We start from the raw sequence: 19,872 nt of genomic DNA, 5'->3' as shown, positions 1-19,872 counted from the left end.
AGGAGCAAGGTGGCCATGCCACTTTAGCATGCCTCCATAGCATGTTGTCCAGAATTCCTAAGCATGTGGGGCAGGAATACTCTACTTTCAGGAGGTTTCCTCAAAAGTTCAAGGTGATTGGACTACATCTGTCTACCTTCCAAACACTGGTCACTGCCACCACCACCACTGCCTCTACTGCTGCCACACCACCGCTGCTGCCACCACTGCCATCTTGGTTCTTTACTGAACACCTTTCCCACACAGCATCTTTTCCAGAATTCCTGAGAATATGCGGCAGTAGCAGTATACTTTTGGGAAGATTTCTTCAAAAGTTCAAGGTGGACTGGACTGGATCTCTGCCTCTCCCAAATACTGGCTGCTACCACTTCTGCCACGGCCATCTCTGTTCTTTTCTGAATACCTTTCCCACACAGCATGTTGTCCAGAATTCCTGAGATGCACAGCAGTAGCAGTCTACCTTTGAGGATATTTCTTCAAAAGTGCAAGGTGGATTGGATTGGATCTCTGCCTCTCCCAAATACTGGCCGCCGCCACTCCTGTCGCCGCCACTTCCTCCCAGTTCTCCCCTGAGGACCTTTCTTACATGGTATGTTGTCCAGAATTCCTAAGCATGTGTGGCAGGAGCAGAGATTTCTTCAAAATTTCAAGGTGGATTTGTCTGCATCTCCTGAATACTGGCTGCTGCCGCCACCATCTAGACCCCTATTTAACATTTATAAATAAAAGAAAACAGTATGTGCCTTTTGCAGAGGTTGTGAGATCAAGCACTCAGCAGCAATGGATTGTATCTCCTCTCCAAGAGCAGAGTCCACATCCTCACCACATAGAGCAGGATCTGCTGTTTTGAGCACACCATGGCTCCCAGCGCAGCATAGAGGAGCGCGGTGGCCAGACGCACTGAGTTCCCTGGGATGCGCAGCTGGGCTTCCTGCCCAGCACTGCTGGGCTCCCTCCAACATGCCCAGAACATTTTTCTTATAAGGTATGCTGTTAAGAATTCCCCAGCATGCGCAGCTGAAGCGGTCTTTTCTCTAATCTCTTCTGGGATGTTCTTTCAGAAATCACTTTTCTTGCATGGTGGGCGTCTCGCTGTCATCTAGCCTCTAATTGTGCCATTATACACTCTATCTCCTATATTCTAGCTAGGAGATCATGGCTGGAAATTTCTCCTTAAGTTGTCCCAATTAGATATGAAAGATGGAACCAAAACCTGGTGTCCAGGGCATCTCAGAGGAATGCATGTCCTATTCGGCAACCACGGTCGCCACTGCGACCATGGCCACCACCATCTTGACCCTACTCTCCTAGTAAATAATCTCAATATAACTTTAAAAGTTATAGGTTACCCCTAAAGTTAAGACATTAGACAAAAAAGTTTTTTTTGTTGTTTGTTTTGTTTTGCGGGTTTGGGGATGGAACCCAGGGGCATTCGACCTCTGAGCTACACCCCTGCCCTATTTTTTTTTCTTTATTTTGAAACTGGGTCTCACTGTGTTGCAGAGGGCCTCACTAAGTAGCTGAGGCTGTCCAAAAATCTTGATCCTCCAGTCTCAGCCTCCCAAATGCAAAAGTTAGTATCTTAAGTCACTTTTTTCTGTCAAAGATACTCTGCAAATGATCAAGTCTTGTTATCTAGGGAGAAAAAACATTGTATAAGATATTTAAAGACTATATCATCTGTAACCATTAAAAATGGCATTGCATTCTTCATATAAATGTGAGCCAAATTGATGTCAAGGGGAAAGAGATATTATTTTTCCATTAAGATAGCTTGCCTGGAATGCCAAAATGGTGCCGGGCCTTGTTTAGTGGATTTGACCTGGAACACCCAAATGGCATCCAGCCAGGATGGCATGTTCATATGAAACATGCTTATACTTAGTATATGGCTTATTATTATTATTATTATTATTATTATTATTGTTATTATTATTAATTATTTTTAGTAGCAAGTAGGCTCTGGACATGTGCTCTGCAGGGAAGTACTGGTTTTAGAATTGTGCACCCGCAAAGTTGAATTCACTGGAGTCTTTTTTCCTATCCTGGCATTGCTGCTGGCTTGGAGGAGCAGAGCTCTTGAGCCATGGCAAAATTTTAAGGATAAAGAAAGGGAGTTATGCACTGGGAGTGCTGTGTTCTTGTCCCTGAAAGGAATGGTTAGGGTAAAATAACTGCTCACCGGAGCTACTCTGAGGGGTGAATAGGGACGAGAAAGTCAGGTGTGTGATGGCTTGTCCTGCTAGATCTAAAAACTGGCAGAGAGAATGAGAGGGAAGAGCTGTGTGCATGGTGTCCTGGCCTGGTGGGTCTAAAATGTGGCAGGGATAATTTGGGGAGAGCCATAACATGGCAGCCTAGCCCCTGTAATCCAAAAAGCAGTGGGGCAATTGGAGCAGAGCCAGGCACATGGTGGTAGTGGACTGACCTACAGAATTTAAGAAACTTGGGGGCAATTTAAGACCCAGGCACAAAGCAGCCTGACCTGTGGAGTCTAAAAAGCAGTGGGGAGCCGGGCGTGGTGGCCCATGCTCGTAATCTCAGCATTCAAGAGGAGACCTGAAGATTGTGGTTTGCAGACAGCTTCAGCTACTTAGCAAGGTCCTTTGCAACTCAGTGAGACTGTTTCAAAAAATAAAAAGACAAAAAATAGGACTAGGGTTGTAGCTTGGAGGTAAAATGCCTCTGGGTTCCACTCCTAGTTCCAAAAAAAAAAAAAAAAAAAAATCAGTGGGGATAATCAGGGGAGAGCAAGGCACATGGATGACAGCCTGGTCCACAGAACTTAAAAAGGTCTCAAAGAGAATCAGAGAAGAACCAGGCATATGGCGGCATTATACTTAGATATAAAATGTCTCCTGAAGAGCTCATTTATTAATAGTCAGTATTGATATAGTTGAGTGATGAGGGTTGTCATCTCATTAGTGAATAGACACTATGTAATGAATTTATCTGGGTGTGGCTGGAGAAGAAGGCAGGTCCCTGGGGCTGCAGGTTTGGGGGTCATGTGTGATTCTTCCTTCCTTACACTCTCTTTCTTGCTTCCAGCCCCCCATGATGTGGAGAGCACAGCTCATGTTCTCTTCCTCTCTGCCTTTTGCCGCCATGCTCTGAGATCCTCAGTCCTCTTCCTCACATGGATTGAACCCTAAACTGTAAGGAAATAAACCTTTCTTGTTCATGGTCATTCTTTTAGATTATAGCTGTGAAGAATGCTAATCAGCAGCTTGGTCCACAAAGTTTAAAAGCCACAGGGAAAATTGAGGAAGATCCAGGCACATGGCAGCCTGATCTGTGGAATGCAAAAAGTTGTGAAGAGAATTGGGGAAGAACCAGGCACATAGTGGCCTGGCCTTTAGAATCTAAAAAGTAAGCTGGCCATGGTGGCGCATGTATGTAATCCCCACGCTTGGGAGGTGGAGACAGGAGGATCATGCAGGTTCGAAGCCAGTCTCGCTGGCTTAAGAGACCCTGTTTCCAAATAAAAATATATATATAAAATAGGTCTGGGAGTGTAGCCCGGAGGTAGAAGGGCTTCCAGGAACCCCAGTACCACCAAAAAAAAAAAAATCTAAAATGTAACTGGGAAAAGATAAGGTAGGGCCAGACGGAAGGCACCATAGCCCATGCATGGGGTGTGTGTGTGGGGGGAGGGAGAGTGAAGGGCATCACTGCCTGGCTTTAGGGAATCCCCAGTATCTTACTTTATATATAGTGGAGTCATGGCTCCATTATGTCACAGGGATGCAAGTTTCCCTCAGTTATTGTCTCCCCCCAAAAATGATTTCATCTGAGGGGGCACAGATAAATTGGGCATGTGGGTTATATTAGATGAGTTTACCAGGAGAGTCCCAGAGCGAGCTGGGCTGGGGGCAGAAAGAAAGAAGGGATGATTCTGTTGTATGGTGTGTTTTTATACTATTCAGAAATACCACTCCTGTTCATGCATAATAATCTGAGGTGGTTTCTGCTTATTATTACTGCACTAAATTTACGAACTGAAATTCTTTTCTGGTGTCTAAAGCTGTAATGTAATGGGTTGTAAGTCTCTGAACATAGTTGGGTGAAGCAATCTCCATATCTCTTTTCAAAAAGGCTTCTCCCTGACCCATTTTCTTTCCCTGCCTTCCTCATCTCTGGATAACTACCTAACAATACTAGCCTGACTGTGTCTGGAGATGTTAATCTGACAGTGAGATCAAAACCGTAAGTGAGAAAGAAATGGTGGCACATGCTTGTAATCCCAGTACTTGGGAGGCCGAGACAGAAGGATTACAGGTTTGAGGTCACCCTCTAGAATTTAGCAAGACTGTCAGCAACTTAGTGAGACCCTGTGTCAAGGTAAAATAAAAAAAAGTCTGGAGATATAGTTTGAAGGTTAGAATGCCTCTAGGTTCAATTCCTAGTACCAAACACACACACACACACACACACACACACACACACACACACACACACAAAATGAAGGTAGCTTTATGTGCAGAAAGGTAGTTCTAATATTCACCATTTTTATGCATTTTTATTTTTTCAAAATGGAAAGTTTTTACCATAAAAGTATTACTTTTATATATACTCAGAAAAATAAAAAACATAAATCAGAAATATATAACAAAATTAAATAAGACACACACACACACACACACACACACACACACACACACACCCCTGCAATCTTCCTGTCTCAGTCTCCCAAGTACTGAGATTATAGGCATGTATCATTGCATCTTGCTTATTTATTAACTATTTTAGAGATAGTTTCTCCTGAAGTTGTCCAGGTTGACCTCAAATTTGCTGTCCTCTTAACTCAAGCTTCCTAAGTAACTGGGATTACAAGTATTCATTACCACATCCAATTTGTAAGATCTTACATATCAGGAGTTAATATTTTCTTTTATAACTACCTTCAATATTTCTCTTGTATTATTATTTGGCTTTAACTCTTACTTTTGAGCATATGCAATTTTTTAAGTGTTACATAGTCACTGTCTCAGAGTCTACTTAGGAGAACAGAGCATTTGCAAGCAGCTAGAGAAAATGTATTTTGGGAAACAATAACAAAGAGCTGGAAAAGCAAAGAGTCAATGCAACCCAGAGATTACTACTAGTGATAAACTCCTCCAGGGAGTAGTGTTGTTACCCAGAAGTAGCTGGACCCACTAAGATTCAGTGAGTACCGGAGATGCCGCCTGTAGCAAACAAAGATGGAGAAATATTGTGGATCACATCTACTTCTCCTATATTTTATAAGTGCCTTTCACCAGTAACATCTAGCTAGGTGTCATTTGAAATAGATTCTTAGAAATACAGTTTGTGGTGACCATTTTATTGTGAGATCAACCAGACTGGGAAAATGAGAAAATGGGTTGAGAGAAAAGAGATGAAAGATCTGGAAAACCACATATATAAATTATCCTATTTGTGATTTCTGGCTTTGCTGTTTTATTTATCAAGCTCTTTCATTTCCCCAAATCATTTCTGTTGCAGGGGATAGGTTGGGGGGGGGAAAGGTGTGTGGTGTGAAATAATCCCCCCCCACCACCAGACACACAGAGACAAACAGAAAAACCGTGGATTCTTGTCCTAAGCTAAGAATAAGTATTCATCGCTTGGACAGCTGCTGCAGATTTAAAGAAGTTTATTAAAAGATAGAAATATAGAGATAGTCACAGCCCTGTGCCAGAGCAGACACAGGGGGGCAATTCGAACGAAAATGCCAACAAATTCCAGTTTCCTGAATTTTTATCCTGTCTAAGTCCAGCAGGTCCCTTTGATTTTTGGAGATCATGTTACACCTTATCGCCAGCCCCGGCTCTGCTTCTGTTATCTCTCCAGCTGGGTTTATGGCCTGAAAGGGGGAAACATCTCTATCTTCAAACACAGACCCAGATTTATGGCCGGAGGGGGGAGGCATCTCTGTCTTCAAACACAGGCTTTTACATTTTGTCTTTTCCCCCACAATGTGTTAAATTGTTCTTAGGAATGCAAGGACATGTTAGCTAACCCTGGCTTTCTTAGTAAAGACGATATGTTTCAAGGTTGGACATCTTTCCCAGGACTGATACATTAATACTTTTTAAACTCTCTTCCCAATACCAGTACAATTTCTTCTACTATTTGTATTTAATTTTGAGTCTTACATTTTTAGTCCATATGGTGTAAAATGTGAATAGAGATCCGACATTATTACTAAATGAAAGGCTAGTTGCCCATATGTCATTATTTATTTATTTGAATTCAGACTTAATCATGTTCAAGATTTTAGAGCAGTGTTTCTTTACCTCTGTAGTTTATATTTTGATCCATGTGTCTTTGTATATTTTGACAACATGCCATATTGCTTTGTTTTCACTCATTCTACAATGTTTTCTAAAAGCTCATCATGAACAGTTATTCTCCCAGATGATTCTTAATAGAATTTTATGTAAATTACAAATATGAGAATTTTAAACATGGGAATTTTTTTGGGGAAAACTTTTAGTTATACATGTTAAGTTGGTAACCTAATGACAATCTACTTCCCACTTTCACTATTTGAGCTGACCACACAAAGTGTATCAACACTTACAGACATGGAAAAGCTATCATGAGGTTACCCTTCAGCTAGGTTGAAAGATCACTGTGATCTAGAAAACAACCAGAACAAAGAGGAGAAGGGAGCTCTCAAGTAAGACTTGAAACTGGTAGTTTCTCTAATATGCAGAGACCATTTGGAGAGTTGTTTGGAATCCCTGTAGAAAAAGCTTTGCAATTGAATATATGAGAAAATACAATGAATCAAAGACTAAGCCAAGATGATTATTAATTCCAAAAAAGTAAGATTTTCTGCAAGAATGGAATTTTTTTTTTCGGGTCTGGGGATGAAACCCAGGGGCATTTGACCTCCAAGCTACATCCCCTGCCCAATTTTTTTATTCTTTATTTTGAAACCAGGTCTCACTGAGTTGCAGAGGGCCTCACTAAGTAGCTGAGGTTGTCCGCGAACCGCGATCCTCTGGTCTCAGCCTCCTGAACACTGGGATTAGAAGCGTGCGCCACCACGCCCGGCTTAAGAATGGAATAATTGTCATAGTACTCGAAGATCTTTTTTCTATAAATGGAATATATGCACTCATACTAATACCCTAACATGCATGATACACATTCGAAAACATATTAATGTCAATCTCTAAGCCAAACATGAGAAGGAGAAATGGGGTGGGAATTGGGTAAGTTCTAATTAGGTAATGTGTGCATGTATGCCTCTACCATCTTGTACTCCAGTAAAATGTATGACTACAATGCACCAATAAAAACCACTGAATATTTAGCAAATAGTAATTGTGATGCAGATGTATTAAAAGTGTTATGTGATATGAAGGATTAAGTATGCATATTATTGTTTCACATAAAATATTAATAGTTTTAAAAAGAAAAACAATGAAACAGAATCATAAGTACATTTAAAATAGGAACTTTTAAACCTATTTAAAATAATTGAAAGTGGTTTCTGGACTGCTACTTCTTCATTACAAATATTGATTTTTTTTGGTGGTACTGGGGTTCCTGGAAACCCTTCTACCTCTGGGCTACACTCCCAGACCTATTTTTATATTTTTATTTGGAAACAGTGTCTCTTAAACCAGGGAGGCTGGCTTCCAACCTGCGTGATCTTCCTGTCTCTGCCTCCCAAGCGCAGGGATTACAAGTGTGCACCACCATGCCCGGCTCAAATATTTATATTTTAAGAGGATTAAAGTGCTTGAAAAGAAACACATTAAAATTTAATAACTATCTACTTAGAAAAAAGAATTAAGAGAAAGTAATAACTCACTTCAACATAATAACACATATAATAAGCCAACATCTAACATATATGGAATGGGGAAAAGCAGAAAAATTTCTAAGATCTAGAATAAGATAAGAATGTCCACTTTTGCTACTTTTATTCAACATAGTGCCAGATGTCCTAGCCTGAGCACTCAGGAAAGAGAAAGGAATGAAGAGCATCCAAATTTGAAAAGAGGAGGTCAAGTTAACACTGTTTGTGGTTGACATGATCCTACACAAAGAAAATCCCAAACCTTTGACCTAAAACTATTGGAGTGAATGAGTTAATAAAGTTTCAAGGTACAAATTCAATTGAACAAAACCCGTAACGCTGTTGTAACGTTAATAGCAATTTATCTAAAATGAAAATTGAGAAAGCAATCCCATTTACAGTAGATACAAAAATACTATAATGAGATATTATTTCACATGAACCATAATAGTTATAACCAAAATGACATAAAAAATAACGAGCTTTTGTAAGAATATGGTAAAATTGGAACTCTTGTGAACTGCTATTGGCAATGTAAGGTGATAGGGCTACTTTTGCAAACAGTCTGATAACTCCTCTCAAGATGGATGGCTTGGGTTTGGAATGTCCCCCTAAAGGTTCTGGTGTTGAAATCATGTCCCCATGAAGCAAAGATCAGACGTGGAGCATGGCTGGAGGAGGTGGGTCTCTGGGAGGCAAGGCCTTGGGACCTATATATGTCCTTGGATGTTTCCTGTCTATCTCTCTGCTTCCAGCTCCTGTGATATGAGAGCAGCATCTGTCCACCACACCCTGTCGCAGCAGTTCCTGCCTTGGAGCTGGCTGACTATTGACTTGGTTTTCTGAGACTATAATAACATTGGGATATGCAATGAAAATATGTGGGCCTAGTTAGTAGGAGGTGGTACTATAGAGGTAGAACTTGTAAGCATAGCGGCTTTTTGTGTAGGTCAGGTGAATTAATCTGTGACTATTTGAATTGCTGAATGATTGTCCCAAGAATTTTTAGCTTTGTTTATTCCAAAATGTTGTACTATAGATGTAGACTTTTTTTTCTCTTGCTTCTCTCAGTCTTTTTTGGGAATTAGGAATGATTTAAGTTCTTTGAAAGACCTCAAAGGCAATATTCCAATAGGATATAATTTTTAATAACAGAGAATCCTATTTGTAAGAAAGCAAAGCAAGTTTTGCTATCAAATGTATATCACATAGAAACTGGAAGGCTTCCATTTTGTAACTGTACTTTAAGTATCCACCGTGTAACTTTTTGTACATGTGTCTATATGTTCCACTCCCAGATGTACTGGTTTTGTGTTTCTTTTTGTAAAATCTTCCCAGTGATACCGGGTGCACGTTTGTAATCCCCACGCTTGGGAGGCAGAGACTGGAGGATCGCGCAGGTTCGAAGTCAGCCGCGCTGGCTTAAGAGACCCTGTTTCCAAATAAAAAATATAAAATAGGTCTGGGAGTGTAGCCCGGAGGTAGAAGGGCTTCCAGGAACCCCAGTACCACCAAAAAAATATTTCCAGTGAAATCTAGCCAACCAGAATAAATCATAAAAGCCATACTCCAACCAATGAGGAATGGCATAGCGGCCTTTGAGTTGGTGAATAAAAAAATGAGCCTACTTGCCACACAGTGTGCTTGTGCCCCTTTATGCAGAAGTAAATTTTCTTACTGAGTTACTTTTAGATTTCTGAGATTTTATTTGTAGCCCCCCTAATATCCATTTCTAACATTTGGGGGCACATCCAGGATCTCTGCCATTTGAGTGAATGGCATGGGCTCCTCACTCAGGGGGGAGCATGTCCTACTATCTTGTTGCAGGTGTTCCTAAATTCCAGCTTGGTTTGACTTGGCAGGTCCATAACCGGCTGAGATCCAGTGGTGAAAGTCTCTCAGCCACCATCCAAAGGAAAACAAAGAACAAACATCCACTTTATTCTGCAGATCCGTTCCTTACACAGGGTTCTGCACAACATGGAGCACACCCACATCAGCAGGATGTGCATATGCATGTTACACTTTTAGTCCTTGAACACGCAGGTCTCACTTTGCATAGTCTTTGCACATGTGTGTTAGATTTTGCTTAATCAATACACATAATTATATGCAGTGCAAATGCATAAGATATGCTCCCACACCAGCTATAATATGGGAGATGTGTGCACTCATGATTGTGTAGGATGCATGTGTGTCCGCAGCTGTGTGAGGTCATGCCATCACCACCATCCTGTACTCCCTCTGGGCCCCCACATTCCACCCCCTACAGGGTGGTGGTGCATAACTTGACTAAGAAAGCATTACATTGGGCCCCCAAACCAAAAGAATCTGTTAGGACATTTAAAGCTTCTATAACAGCATGGGCTAAGACTTATAGCTGTAGCTCTACATAGATGGTACAACCTTTTGGAACAAACAAAGCTAAAAATTCTTGGGACAATCAAAACAGAAATAAAAACAGAAGTGATGTGCAGAAACAGCTCTATTCTCACAGTTCTGTGTTTTACCTTATTTGAATTAGCTGGCTGCCTGGAACTGGTTGATGCTCAGAGGATGTGATTGACTAAGTGTCATCTCTTTGTCACAGAACTATACTCCTAAATTAGGCTTTTATGTGGTTTGCATAGGAAGCTAGGTAGCAGTTTATCATCTAAGAAAATAAGTATAAGCTGGGCATGGTGACGTACACTTGTAATCCCCGCACTTGGGAGGTGGAGACAGGAGGATCGTGCAGGTTCGAAGCCAGTCTCGCTGGCTTAAGAGACCCTGTTTCCAAATAAAAATATAAAAAATAGGTCTGAGAGTGTAGCCTGGAGGTAGAGGTAGAAGGGCTTCCAGGAACCCCAGTACCACCAAAAAAAAAAAAAAAAAGAAAGAAAAAAGAAAATAAGTACAGAGATTACATCAGGCCTAATTAAATTCACATTAACAGTAAGAATGTGTATAAATCCATCTAAGGACAAGTCATACATATAATATTTATATGTATATATGGGGACATATAGTTATATGTATATTATGCATGCATATATGTATTATATGTATGTACACAGATTGAGATAGATAAATGTATAAAGTTACTTAACAAATGTATAAGGTTAAAATATTCAAAAGTGTTAGTTATATTATTCTCTCAAATTCTTAGTAGGGTTAAAAATTTTCAAAATGAATTGGGGATTAAGTATGATAATTCCACATCTGTTCTGAATATCTGCCAACTCCATAGCTTAGACTCTTAAAATTTGTATTTTCCTTTAGTTTACATTATTTATAATATAACTTTATGATTAGGGCCATGAATCTTGAACCAGATAGTCTGGCTTTGATTCTTGAGCTCCATCAATATATCTGTGTGGAAAAATTATGAAATATATTTGTCCTGCAATTTTTAATTGTGGGATTATTGAAGTAAAAATTATTAATAAAAGTAAAATATCTAGTAGATGTGCTCAATAGTGAAGTGATCTAAAGTCCATTTTATTTTTTATTTTTTTGCAGTACTGGGGATGGAACCCAGGGGCATTCATAAGATCAGATGTGAAATGTCTCATTCAGGAAAAAGGTAGCACATTATTTTATTGCACAATAATTATAATTTATTTATCTTTATGAAGCTAATCTAGGTGTTCATCAATCGATGAATGGATTACAAAATTATGGGATGTACACATAATAGAATTCTACAAAGCAATAAAGAAGAACACAATTATGTCAAGGAAAATGGAGACCTGTAGAACATTATGTTAAGTGGAATTAGCCAGTTGCAAAAAGTGAAGGGGTATGTTTTCTCTCATATGCAGAAGCCAAGTAATAACTGGGATACAAAAGTGTCTTTAGATAATGGATAAGAAACCTTAGTGGAGTGAGGGAGGCGGTCTAGGGGAGAGCAGTGGTAGCAGAGGGAGGGAGAAGGAAGCACGTTCAGTGATACTTTCCACATATGTGAGAAGACTAATGCCAGTGTGGATGTCATGCATAGGGAAGGGGAGAGTGGGCAAAGAGCTGGATGGAAGCTCAGGAAGTGCTGCCTGCATGTTTGTCCTTATTGCCATGAACTACATTATGATATGAAACTACAACGTACCCATAAAGTTATGTTGGTGCATTGTATTATAAAATGTTGATATGTTTGTATGTTTGTATTTATGTGTTTTGAGAGTATTCTCAAATATCACCATTCAGATTCCTTAGGGTGGCATTTTAGGATCTCAGGAACCTGATCTGTGTCCCCCTGTACTTCTCACACTTTTTCTAACACTTCACCAATTTGAGGGCTTTGTCATACTTTTTACTCCCCATTCTTAGTAACACACTTATTTCCATAAATATTGATTCTGGTCAGTCTCAATTTTTTTTTGCTCTACCAAAATCTTTTCCATCATTTAAGCTTCAATTGACTTCTAATTTTGCTTATGTAACTAAACACTACAGACAATATAACCTTCTTTTTCTGAACCCCCAAGCATTTGTAGAAAAGGCAGTATTGATTCAAACTCCAGCTATATCTTACTTCCCTGAAAGAACTTGGGCAAGCTACTCAATATTTCAATGAATGAAGTTTCCATTAAAGACAAGCACAAAGAAGTAGATCTAATTAGGCTATGGGCAGTATATTTTAAATGTTCAAATAGTCTATACTTATGTTTAGTAAATAATTTTCTTTTATATTTGTACTTTGTTGGTGAATAAATATTTTATGAAGGGAATTAGGGTTTTCTCTTCTGCTTTATTTATGCTTTAACAACACCCTTTTTTTAGTTAATGCCATGAATATACTACTACTTTTCAGTAGAATTAGTATAAGTTTTTGGTACACTTATTGATCAACATACAATAATATCTTGAAAATAAAGCATGATTTATTTAATCTACTAAGTAATTTCAATCCCATTTATGTTAGACATGTAGAGCAAACTATATGAAAAAATTGAAATTCATAGAGATTTCATCATCAGTAGCATCATTTCTATTGTAATGGATATACGACCAATATGTGATACTCTATCTTAGAAAACTTGACAGTAAAAATGGCTAAAACTAAAAATGAAAATATTCTTAATCAGTGAGTATTATCTATGCATATGTATTTAAATACAACCTCTTGAAAGAACTAAAGTCAATTTTTTGTGGTACTGGGGATGGAACCCAGGGGTGTTCTACCTATGAGCTACAACTCAGCCCTATTTTTTATTCTTTATTTTGAAACAGGGTCTCACTGAGTTACAAAGGGCCTCACTAAGTAGCTGAGGCTGTCTGTGAACCCGGATCCTCCTGTCTCAGCCTCCCAAATACTGGGATTACAAGTGTGCACCACCATGTCTGGTTAAAGTCCATTTTAAAAGAAAATTCAAATATAGCTTGATTGCAGAGATGATGTTGATTAAACAATAATTAATATTTGAAATCTTAGAATGTACCTTAGAGTATAAGACTATACACTGGAATTTTAAAAATTGCAAAAAAAATAAATGGATATTATCTTTATATAAACTATATTTTATTCTTCTAACTTGTTGGATTTGTTTAAATTTCTGATAAGTTTCACCCTGGCAATTAGGAATTATTTTTTAGATCATACCTGGTGAAATATTAGTCTTTGAAGTACATTTTAATAAAATCTCTACTTTCTGCTAATTTCATTAAAATGCCATTATATTGTAATAATTTAATATTTTGTTAATGAAGGAGAATTTTTCTACTTCCTCATTATTTGTAGATTAAGAAAAATATTATGAAGATGAGATAAATTCTAAGGGAGATGATTGTTTTATAGTGTGTTACAAAATGTTTTCTTCATCACAATTCTTTTCAAAACATTTATTACTTCCTTATTCCTTAGGCTATAAATAAAAGGGTTCACTAAAGGAATTACTAGAGTGTAAAAAATAGCAACAGGTATATCTTGATCCCCTTCACTGAATGAACTTGGTCGAATATACATGTAGAGAAGAGAACCATAGAATATTGTCACAGAAAGAAAGTGGGATGCACAGGTTGATAAAGCTTTGCCTTTTCCCTCGTTCGATTTCATTGTGAATATAGTGAAAATAATGTAGAAATAAGAGAGTAGTACTATAGTAATAGTAAAAACTTGAACTGACCCTGAAAATATAAGTATCATCAATTCATTGATATAAGGGTCAACACAGGAGAGTCTATACAATGGAAGGATATCACAAAAAAAGTGATTGATTTTATGAGACCTACAGAATGTGAGCCGAAACAAAAACCCTACTTGAATAATAGAATGCAGGTTTCCAGCTACATAGGCTCCTGTGGTCATCTGAAAACAAAGTTTCTTTGACATCTTGGTGTGGTACTGCAGTGGGCTGCATATGGCCACATAGCGGTCATAGGCCATTGCTGCCAGAAGAAAGCAGTCTGTAGTTTCTGCAAGACAGAGAAAATAAAATTGTGCCATACATTCAGAGAGTGAAATCCTTCTGTCCTCAGACAAGAAGTTCTGTAGCATCTTGGGAGTGATAGCACAGGAGCAGCAGGAGTCCATCAGAGCCAGGTTTCCTAGAAAGATGTACATTGGGGTGTGAAGATGATGCTCCATGTAAATCAAGGCCACCAGACCAAGGTTCCCCACCATGGTGACCAGGTAGATGGCAGAGAACACCACAAACAGAAGGGTCTTCAGTTCTGGGTGATCTGTAAATCCTGTGAGGATGAACTCAGTGGTCAAGGAGTGGTTATCTTCAGTCATCTCTACCTTGTCTGCTGAGATAGGAATTAGAATGATATAACATTTTAATGAAGAGCATAGGATTTTCAAATAAGTTTTTCTTTTTATTACAGGTAGAGTAATTTCTTCTTCAGTCATCATCTTCTGAGTCTGGATTTCAGCTACAGTTGCTTCTAAGGGCATGTGTTCTCTTAAAATGTCAACATCCGTGACATCATTCTCTGACTATTAAATTTACAAGGACATTTTGATAATAACAGAGTTGCAGCTCCAAGAGAAAAAAAATGTGCCTTATGCATTTATATAACAATTGCATTAAAATTTAGGACACCACTATTTTTTGTAAATTCCCTAAAATGATTTTTAGATCAATTTTCCTATAAATATTTATTTTTCTTTTTGCAAAAAGTTTTTATATAGTCTCCTAGAGAAGTTAATACCTTAAATACACATTACACAGATATGTTAAGTTCATATCTTAGACATTGACCAAAGGCATTATGGATGGTGTAGGGGACTCTGTGTATAAATTACCTTGAAAATCTGAAGGAATAAATTTCATTAGATTGTCACCTCATTTTTTTCCCCAGTCCCTTTGCCATTTTCACAAATATTAACTGTATATATTCTATTATTACTATTTTATAAATATCTAAGTATTTTTCTTTCTTATTAGAGTATAGTTTACATCTAGTAGTTATTTATAAATTTTAAATAATTGTCCCAAGATAAAAGAATCTCATTTTCTGAATTGTGGAGTATGTCTTCTCTATGACACACAATATAGAATTTCTTATTTAAAATTTACATTCCTTTATTTTTTTACATGTACTTGAAAATCTTATTAGAAGAAGTTAAATGTTAGTTTTTATATTCTATAAAAGGAGTTATAAAATGCTACGGAGAGATGGCAGAATTTGCTCTACTCCTAGTTTCAACAATGACCTGGTATGGGTAACCTTAGTTTTAGTAACATATTTTTGAAACTTAGTGATCTTTGTGCCTCTATGCACTAAGATTGTTAATTTTTAAGGAAATTCTAAATTAAGTGTTCAAAATCATCATTCTAAGTAATTAGCTATTTTATTTCAATTCACTCTTTTTTATATTCTTCCATTTCCTCACAATTGTATAAGATTCTTAAAGTATACCATAGTAGATAAAAAGCTAATTAAATCTTGATTACTACTATACTCCAGATTTAGACACAAAAGAACTCTGTAAATTCTAATAGAATTTTTTATATATGCAGTTAATAAATAAATGTTAGACTAAGATTGCTGGGTTACATATACAGTTGACAAATGTCTTTCAGAACAATAAACCATAACCTTGGGAATTATCTGTTATTAGAGATGGATTTATTTGCATTTCTATTGGATAAAAATTAATGTTAATATGAGCTGGTAGATTTGTAAATTAGATCAGTCAGTAGAAAGCAAGTCAAACTAGGGCTTACACACAATATTTTCTTTGTTTATAATATTTTTAAATTCAAATATTATTGATGTATTGAGACATAAAGATTGACAAATATTATCACACGAATTCTATGGTCAAAAAAGTTTTTCCCATAATGAAAATATGAAAAGGGAGTTGATATTTGCTTTAAAATATTAAATTTATGCCATATACTTAGGTATTAGAAATAACTTTCAAGATATAAGACTAAATTATTTCACTGATATTTTGTAATTTTTCTGTATGTTTTGAAATTTTATCTTATAATAAAAAATTCAAATAAATTATAATATTGTACATCATTCTACTTTTGCATATTATTCAATTTTAAGAAGTGCTAGGAAGATAACAAGGGAGTTAAAATTTAGGATCAATGAAAATTCAAAAAATTCAAAAAATTCAAGAAAATAAATACTTATGGCTTCAAAAATGAGAAGAAAGTTATACTTTTCTCACCTGAATTAACATGAATAGCTTTTTGAAAATACATCATTTGCTTTATGGTGAAGTTCTCAAAATTTAGAATATATATGCACTTTGCTCTAAAAAGAAAATCTCAGAGGTCAGTGCTAATTATTATGTTCCATACACTTCCCAGTTAGAGTTTTCCATCATATCCTAAAGGGATTACCCTGCACTGGTATCAGTTTATTCCCTGAAGAAATGTCCTAAAAACATAAACTACTTGAAATTACTTAAAGATGTCCAGTGAGATAATGAAGTTAGATTAAATATTCTTCAATAAAGTGTGTTTTACAACTATGTTGCTGATTTATATATGTTGCTGATTTTCTTCACCATTCTGTGCATAACATATAAAATAGTGTTTTTATGTAAAAATATATCTCTGTTCATGCTCATTTTGTTATCTTCTCCACACTTCACTCTACTTTTGGCAGAACTTAAATTATCTTCTACTCTTTTTCTCCCTACTGAGTCTCAATAGATACTGGGTGTCTCTGGAAGTTCCTGGGCTCATTATACATTATTACTCAATCTTATTACTATATTCAGTATTCTTTTTATGCTCTGGTTGAACCTGAAATGAAGAACATCCAGAGAAGATGAAATATTTTCCATAACAACTATTCTAATTCACATTCCCATCAACAGTAAGAAAAGGTTTACTTTTTTCTACATCTTTGCAATGAGTTGTTATCTTTAGCCATTATGATAATAGCCAACTTTAATGGGTGAGGTGATATCTCATACTGGTTTTGATCTGCATTTCTCTGAAGATTAGCAGTTCTGATAAGTTTTGCATAAAACTATTGCCCATATTCTTTTGAGAAATATTCATTTAAGAATATTTTCCAGATTTTAATTAGGTTATATCTTTTATTTTTTCTTGAGATTTTGCTTTAAATGTTCTAGACATAAATCCCTTAACAGATTCATAGTTTTTAAAAATTTTCTCTCATCCTGAATATTATCTTTTTACTCAATTCATTGTTTCATATGCTGTACAGAAAATTTTTTACTTAATGAAGTTCAATTTGTCTATTTTTGCTTTTATTTTCTTTGCTTTTGGGTTCTCCAAAAACTCCTTGCTCATTTAAATATTTTGAAGCACTTACCTTATATTTTCCTCTAATAGTATTGAAATCACTGATTTCATTACTGGGTTTATGTCTGATGGAGTTTGAGGAATGACACTCAGAGACAACACAAAGGCAGAAAGGAAGTTTGTTGTAAAAAAGAGTGGAAGAGTGCCGGGCGTGGTGGCGCACACTTGTAATCCCCGCACTTGGGAGGCAGAGACTGGAGGATCATGCAGGTTTGTAGTCAGCCTCGCTGGCTTAAGAGACCCTGTTTCCAAATAAATAAAAAATATAAAATAGGTCTGGGAGTGTAGCCCGGAGGTAGAAGGGCTTCCAGGAACCCCAGTACCACCAAAAACAAAAACAAAAACAAAAACAAAAACAAAAACAAAAACAAACAAACAATAACAGTGGTAGAGTGTTATAGCATCTCATGCAAAAGCTCGGCCAGGAGACTGGCAAAAGCCTAAGTCCACCATGAGTATGAGCATCTTCTTCAAAAAATTATTTTAAGATTATTTAGATTAATATGTGTAAATGGAATTTTATGAATAAACATTATAACTAATGGGCAGCGGTGTATGAGAGAATGAGTCAGCAGAGATCTTTTTTTCCCAAGGATAAAGTTTGGGCCAACATATAAGATTAAATTCAAGCTGACCTTGTGATATGAGGCAAAGCATACTTTCTATGATTTATTAAATGTCTGGCACCCTGTCCTGAAGTCTGCTAAAGACTTTTTCTGTCCTTGAAGTTTTCTGCTTGCATGACTGTGGTTTTGTCTATTCTGCCAAGAAAGAAAGTATAAAGATTGTAACAAGTCCTGAATAAAGTTAGAGAAGCTTGCATCTGGTCTCATGTGTCAGAGTCTTCTTTCTAATGACCTCGACTCTTCTCTCACCAACACATGTCCCCCGACTCCTGCTAGGGCTGGACCCCAGCAGGAGGGTAAATGAGGAAGATCACCTTTGTAAACAGTGGGGACTTTGATGTCTAGTAGCTTCTTTCTGGTATTTTCTTCATTTTCTGAGGATTAGGGTCTCCAAGCACAATGAAGATGGTATTGGATTTCTTGTGTCTTTGAAACTTCCTATATTACAGCTGCTTTGAAGTAGAAACCATTGTCACTTTGTAAACCCCTGGGCAGTCAAAACTTGAGACAATTTATGATAAAAAACACCCTTGTTGCCTCAAAAGCCTTTTCCTTCAGTCATAAAAAGGCCTCTGTCCAAATAGTATACGTGTCTACCCATATGAACAGAGTTTTCATGCTGCTAGTCTTAGGAATATGAGTGAGATCTATCTGCTAGTCCTCTTCTGGGTATCAATCATTTCTTTGGATTTCTGGTAAAGCAATCTTCTTGCTAAGTGAATTTTTTGACATATCTCAGTAGCTTTTATCACTTGTTGGGTAGTTTTAAAAAGATATTTTACTGAGAATTTAAGATGGTGCAATAGAGAAAGACAGCATGTTTGGGTTGCTCCAAGACTCAGAACTCAATCAGTGGGAAGACTACTTTTTGGCAAGAGAAGAAAAGCAGTCAAAGCTCAGTAGAAGAAAGACAAAGAAGTGTGATGGAAGTAAATGCAACACAGCAAAGGACTGAAGAGTTTCACTCATGTCACATGGTGAGTAGAAAGTGGAGGTGGGTGCCATTTTGGCAAACTCATGCCAGGACTGGAGGCTGCTGGGACCAGTGGCTCTCAGAGACCAATTCCATAAAAACAAAAACAAAAACAAAAACAAGAGAAAACAAAAAAACAACCAACCAACCAAACAAAAAACCCAGTAATTTGTTAAGCCAGTAATGGCAAAAAACCATTTCATCACATTCTTCTCTCCATGCTTGAATGCTTCAAGACCACCAGATGGTGAGGCCTAGGTCCCTCAAGTTGTTTCACAAGGTCCCAGCAAGAAGAACTCCTGCAAAACAGGAGGACAATGACTACGCTCACATTGGCAGAGTCACATCTCGATCCTCTGAGAACAGCTACCTCTCCTTCCCTCAAAGCTTTGACTCCTTGTCTACTTTTGAGAACCCTGAATTGCCTGGAGCTGGTCTTGAGCAAATAGACTACTTAGACAAACTGTCCAGAAAAATCCTGTGGCTACAGCTGGACTCAGATAGAAAAACAAAAACAAAAACAAAAAAAAACCCACCAAAACCTTCCTACAGAGGCCCCAGTGTCTACATCCTTCCTCATTAAGACCATTGTGAATATACTGACCAACCAGCCAAACTGTCTAGCAAACTCCTGAGAGTGATGCTGAACTTTTCCCTTTCTGCAGAAACCTGAGATATACTCATCAAAATGTTGAGTTCATAAACTGCCCCAGCGATACACTTTTAAGCTACAGGGACTTGTTTGGCAATGCA

At 37.4% G+C, this 19,872-nt stretch overlaps 1 protein-coding gene across 1 annotated transcript in view; it reads right to left on the bottom strand.

Annotated features, from left to right (window-relative positions):
- LOC308263481 (olfactory receptor 5K1-like) overlaps positions 1–14,513 on the bottom strand; it is a gene marked incomplete at both ends in the record, with an annotated part of 47,521 nt that extends 33,008 nt beyond the window's left edge. The window contains one exon of the mRNA XM_080696497.1: positions 14,265–14,513. Coding sequence (XP_080552623.1) covers positions 14,265–14,513 — 249 coding nt within the window. The remainder of the gene's footprint in view (positions 1–14,264) is intronic.
- Between the last annotated feature and the right edge of the window lie 5,359 nt (positions 14,514–19,872).

Source organism: Muscardinus avellanarius (assembly GCF_963383645.1).
Source record: "Muscardinus avellanarius genome assembly, chromosome: 5".
NCBI classification, from domain to species: Eukaryota; Metazoa; Chordata; class Mammalia; order Rodentia; family Gliridae; genus Muscardinus; species Muscardinus avellanarius.
This window is presented reverse-complemented; position numbering and strand designations above follow the sequence as displayed.